Genomic DNA, 5,635 nt, shown 5'->3' on the forward strand with positions numbered 1-5,635 from the left:
CTATTTTTATTTTGAATATGGAATTTCTTTTCATTTATACAGTATTACCTATTCATTGTTTCAATAAAAATAAAGACATGCAATTGTTTTATGCCTATTATATTTATAATGTTTCGATTCTTACCATATTAAATTAGGCTATTTGGTTTATTGCCATAATAAAAAATTTGTTTTATTTTTAGTAATTGAGTTATTGTTATAAACTCACATAAAAAAAAGTTAATATTTGTTTTATTGATTTGTAATTATGCTTTCTTTTTAATTTATAATAATTCAATTTTTTTGAGTAGGAAATGTTGTTAATGAAACACAACCATTGAAAAGGAATCGTTCTTTTTTGGACAACACGCAGCAGAAAATTATTTCTGAAATATTGATAAATTCAAGTTGTGAAGGAAAACTTAATGGTGGAATTGTTAAAAAAAATTGCTTCCTCTTATTCAGTCTCTACATATGTTATTTATCGGATTTGGAGACAGATTAATGAAATGGGTGATGCATGCCACAAGAAAACAAAAAAGTGTGGTCGTAAAAGAGTTGAGATAGACTTTGAAAAAATTCGTGATATTTCGTTACCTAAGCGTAGCACTTTTCTATCTTTAGCAAAAGCTTTAGGTATTAGAAGCAAGTCAATATTGAAAAAATATGTGAGCGAAGGGGTATTGCGTAAACATTCAAGCACGTTGAAGCCACATGTGAAGGATGATAATATGAAACAACGTCTTAGATTCTGCTTGAGTATGCTTGAGGAAACTAGCATTCCTCATGATCCAATTTTTAAATCCATGTATAACATTGTGCACATAGATGAAAAGTGGTTTTATATGTCAACAAATTCAACAAATTATTACCTTCTTGCAAATGAGGATGATCCATATAGGACTTGCAGAAACAAAAATTATATTCAGAAGGTCATGTTTTTAGTAGCGGTAGCTAGACCCAAATTTGATGATGAAGATAATGTGACGTTCACTGGAAAAATTGGTGTATTTCCCCTAGTCGATAAAGTGTCGGCAAGAAGGTCAAGTGTCAATCGATCAGCAGGAACACTTGAAACAAAACCAATTACTTTTATCACTAAAGATGTCAGTCGAATGTTTTTAATAAACAAGATCTTACCAGCCATCAAAGAAAAATGGCCACGAGAGCATGCGTGGGAGACAATTTTTATTCAGCAAGATAATGCACCGTGTCATGTTTCTTTAGATGATGAAGAATTTCATGTAGCAGCTTCTGAAGGAGGTTTTGACATTCGTTTGACTTGTCAACCGCCTAATTCTCCCGATTTAAATGTTTTGGATTTATATTTCTTTAGTGCCATACAATCATTGCAACAAAAAGAAGTGGTTAATTCCGCTGATGAGCTTATTCAAGTCGTAGAAAATGCTTATGAGTCTTTTGATATCAAAAGTTCAAACAAGATTTTTCTTACACTTCAATCGTGTATGGTTGAAATTATGAAGAAGAAAGGATCCAATGATTATAAAATTCCTCATATGAAAAAAGATGTATTGCTTACTCAAGGAAGGCTACCCACTCAACTCAAATGTGATAGAGAATTAGTTCAAAAAACTTATGAATATTTATATAATGTTGGCTAAACAAATGTGATGGAAATTTTTATATTATGAAAAAGTTGAATTGCATGAGTTATTATAACTACTAGTACTTGTTTTCTAATTATATTTTAAGTGAAAAAATTGATAGAAAATATATGAAATTAGTTCAAATATAAAATTGAATAGTACTCGTACGATTTTTTTTAATTAAAAAATTAAAGAATAAAGAAGGAGTATACAATTTGCTTTAAGCAAAAAAGTTATTAGTAGTAATTTGAAATAAATGCAGTAGTACAGTTTCAAATAATTTGCAATGACAGTAAAATAAAAGGAATATATGCATAATAGGACAAAAGTACTATTCCTCGAAAGACAAAATTAACATGAGTACATTACTGCACATTAAATGTGCATTGTTACTTTTATTGATATTAGACAAAGGGTATTTATGGAATAAAATATTTAATAGAGTAGAATATATTGACTTTTGCTTATATTTAAGGCCAAAAAATTTTAAATACTTTTGCTTATAAATAAGGCCAGAGGGAGTAAATCATATGGCTCTGAATAATTCAACCTTGGTTGGGGAGACAGAAAAAATATGCTGAGGATCCAAACTGTCAACTCTGCGGGGAATTTTAGGTCAGTACCATATCAAATGGGAGACAACCTCGCGGTGGACCAAATCAAATACTGCCCAAGACCAAACACTGCCGAAAATGGGAGATCTTCGATATCTGAAGATGAACTTGCCGGGGAATACAGGAGATAAAACCCTGTACGGGGTCTGATCCATTTATTGAGGGTAAGACCCTACTACTCAGTTGGGGAAATGGCTTGTAAAAGGGACTGATTGCCAGCTCAACTCTACTAGGGGACAAATGACGAACTGTTTTGGTCACATCACCAAGCCAACTGCTTGAGGAAGACCAACCAGGCTTCACATTTCAAGACTTACCTGTTCTCAGACTGCTGTTGATATTTCTTGTCGGAATCAATTATTCTTAAAGTATTTGCTTTTATATTTTAAAGAAAAATTATTTTTATTAATTTATTTCAAAATTATCATCATAAAATTCAATTTTATTTATCTGAAATAAATAAGAGTAGAAACAAATGGATAAAAAGCTCAACTTTATTTAATAGGATGGTAGTCTGTAAATGACGAGACTCCATAGATCTTTACAAAGTTGAAATGGTAATTTATATGGAAAAGGGATATATTGAATACAATGATCACTACTCTCCCTACCAACTTCAATATCCCTTGTGCTCTTGGCTTTGGTTGAGAATGATGAATCAAAACTAAATGACTTGCTCAAATACTGTCTTCAGGACTAGGACCAAACAAATACAGTTACTTGCCATAATCCCTAATTTTTGCCTAGATTTCCCCAAGGCGGGATGCTCAATCTACCGGGATAATTTTTTTGTTTTATGTCTCTAACTTTTGCATGGATCTCCATTTCGGGTTTTCAATCCACCGAGTCGCTTATTTTTGCCTAAGTTTCCCTTTCGGGTTTTCAACTTAACGAGCTATTCTTTTCTTTTTTAGGCGAAGTATTTCTTGACTACATCGACATTCACAGGACGAGTGAACTCTTCACCATCCATAGTTGTAAGAATCAAAGCACCGCCTAAAAAGGCTCTCTTCACAACATATGGGCCTTCATAATTATAAGTCCATTTGCCCCTAGCATCTGGTTTGAAATACAAAATCTTCTTGAGCACAAGGTCACCTTCTCTAAACACATGATGCTTGACATTCTTATCAAAAGCTTTCTTCATCCTTTGCTGATATAACTGACCATGACACATGGCAGTTAATCTATTCTCTTCAATTAAGTTCAGCTGGTCATATATGGTCTCGCACCATTTAGCTTCTGTCAACTTGGCTTCCATCAATACACGCAATGATGGGATCTCAACTTCCACTGGGAGCACAACTTTCATGCCATAAACAAGAGAGAAAGGGGTTGCCCCTATTGAAGTGAGGATATATGTATGGTACCCATGTAAAGCAAACTGGAGCATCTCATGCCAATCCTTGTACGTCTCTATATGGTATCAAATCGGGTTGATTCGTCTGCCATTCACCTTTGATCTGATTCACAACCAAAGTTGAATCTTCATAGACGTCAAGATATTTTATTCTGAGATCAATGGCCTCTTCAAGCCACATAATGCAAGCTTCATACTCAGCCGTATTATTTGTACACTTGAAAGTCAATCTAGTTGTAAACGGAAAATTAATGCCTTGAGGAGTAATAATCACTGCCCAATGTTATTACCATATGAATTAACAACTCCATCAAATACCATGCCCCAACGGGAACAAGGTTCTGGCCCTTCTTCAAGCAATGGTTCATCACAATCTTTCATCTTCAAGTATAAAATCTCTTCATCAGGAAAATCATACTGCACCGACTGATAGTCTTCAATTGGTTGGTGAGCCAAATGGTCAGCCAAGACGCTACCTTTAATCGCTTTTTGAGATCGGTATTCAATATCATACTCAGATAACAACATTTGCCAACGGGCAATTCTCCCAATTAAAGCAGGTTTCTCAAAAATGTACATTGGATCCATTTTGGATATCAACCAAGTAGTATGATTTAACATATACTGGCGCAGACTCTTAGTAGCCCAAGCCAATATGCAACATGTTTTTTCAAGCATAGAGTACCGAGTCTCACCGTCGGTGAACTTCTTACTGAGGTAGTAAATTGCATATTCTTTCTTTCCAGATTCATCTTGTTGACCAAGAACATAACCCATACTCTCAAAAGGCACATTCAGATACATGATCAACGCTCTTCCTTCAACAGCTGGAGACAGAATCGGAGGCTCAAGCAGATACTTTTTGATACTATCAAAAGCTTTATGGCAATCTTTGGTCCAATCACAAGACTGATCTTTCCGAAATAGCTTGAATATAGGCGCACATGTGGCAGTCATATGCGATATAAATCTTAAGATATAATTCAAGCGACCGAGAAAACCCCTGACTTGCTTCTCAGTTTTGGGCGCAGGAATTTCTTGAATTGCTTTGACCTTGGCAGGATCGACTTCGATACCCTTCTCACTGACAATAAAGCCCAACAACTTACTAGAACGAACACCAAATGCACACTTATTGGGATTCAAGCGGAGTTTGTACTTCCTCAAACGCTGGAATAACTTCAATAAATGCTCAAAATTTTCTTCTTCATCACTTGATTTAGCAATCATATCATCAACATAAACTTCAATCTCTTTATGCATCATATCATGAAAAAGAGTGCTGAGAGCTCTCTAGTATGTTGCACCAACATTCTTTAGACTGAAAGGTATCACTCTATAATAGAATGTTCCCCAGGGTGTAATGAATATGGTCTTCTCCATATCTTCAGGTGCCATCTTGATCTGATTATAACCAAAAAATCCGTCCATAAATGAAAAGACTTTGAATTTAGTTGTATTATCTACCAACATGCCAATGTGTGGCATAGGAAAATCATCTTTCGGACTAGCTTTGTTCAAATCTCAATAATCAACACACATGCGAACTTTTCCATCTTTCTTAGGAACAGGCACAATATTGGCTACCCACTGCGGATACTCAGAGGTAACAAGAAAACGAACATTAATCTGCTTTTGCACTTCCTCTTTGATCTTAACTGCCATATTAGGATGAGTTCTCCTTAACTTTTGCTTGACCGGCGGACATTCTGGCTTCAACGGCAATCTATGTTCCACAATCTCAGAATCCAACCCAGACATGTCTTGATAGGACCAAGCAAACACATCTGAATATTCTCGAAGAAGATCAATCAACCCCTTCTTAGCTTCTGTACACAGTTGAGACCCAATCTTGACTTCCTTCACATCATCCTTGGAACCCAAGTTGAGAAGTTTAATATGCTCTTCAAACGACTGAACGGCTTTTTACTCATGCTCAAAATAAACGAGATAATTCATCAGATACTTCTTCGTCATCGGTCTCTTCCTCAGCTTCAAATATAGGGAAATCAAAGTTTGGAGAGGGAGTAGGATCATTGTATTCAATGGTTTTAAGAACCAACCTGCATAATGAT

At 35.1% G+C, this 5,635-nt stretch overlaps 1 protein-coding gene across 1 annotated transcript; it reads left to right on the top strand.

The window, feature by feature from the left end:
• Positions 1 to 488: 488 nt before the first annotated feature.
• Positions 489 to 1,601, top strand: LOC127078694 (uncharacterized). Its single transcript, XM_051019126.1, has one exon. It carries the CDS (start codon positions 489 to 491, stop codon positions 1,599 to 1,601), a length of 1,113 nt encoding a protein of 370 aa, XP_050875083.1.
• Positions 1,602 to 5,635: the final 4,034 nt, after the last annotated feature.

Source organism: Lathyrus oleraceus, chromosome 5 (assembly GCF_024323335.1).
Source record: "Lathyrus oleraceus cultivar Zhongwan6 chromosome 5, CAAS_Psat_ZW6_1.0, whole genome shotgun sequence".
Classification (NCBI taxonomy): Eukaryota; Viridiplantae; Streptophyta; class Magnoliopsida; order Fabales; family Fabaceae; genus Lathyrus; species Lathyrus oleraceus.

What these genes read in the sequence shown, in the direction of transcription:
- LOC127078694 (XM_051019126.1), top strand. Translation starts at nt 489, where the DNA reads ATGGGTGATGCATGCCACAAGAAAACAAAAAAGTGTGGTCGTAAAAGA.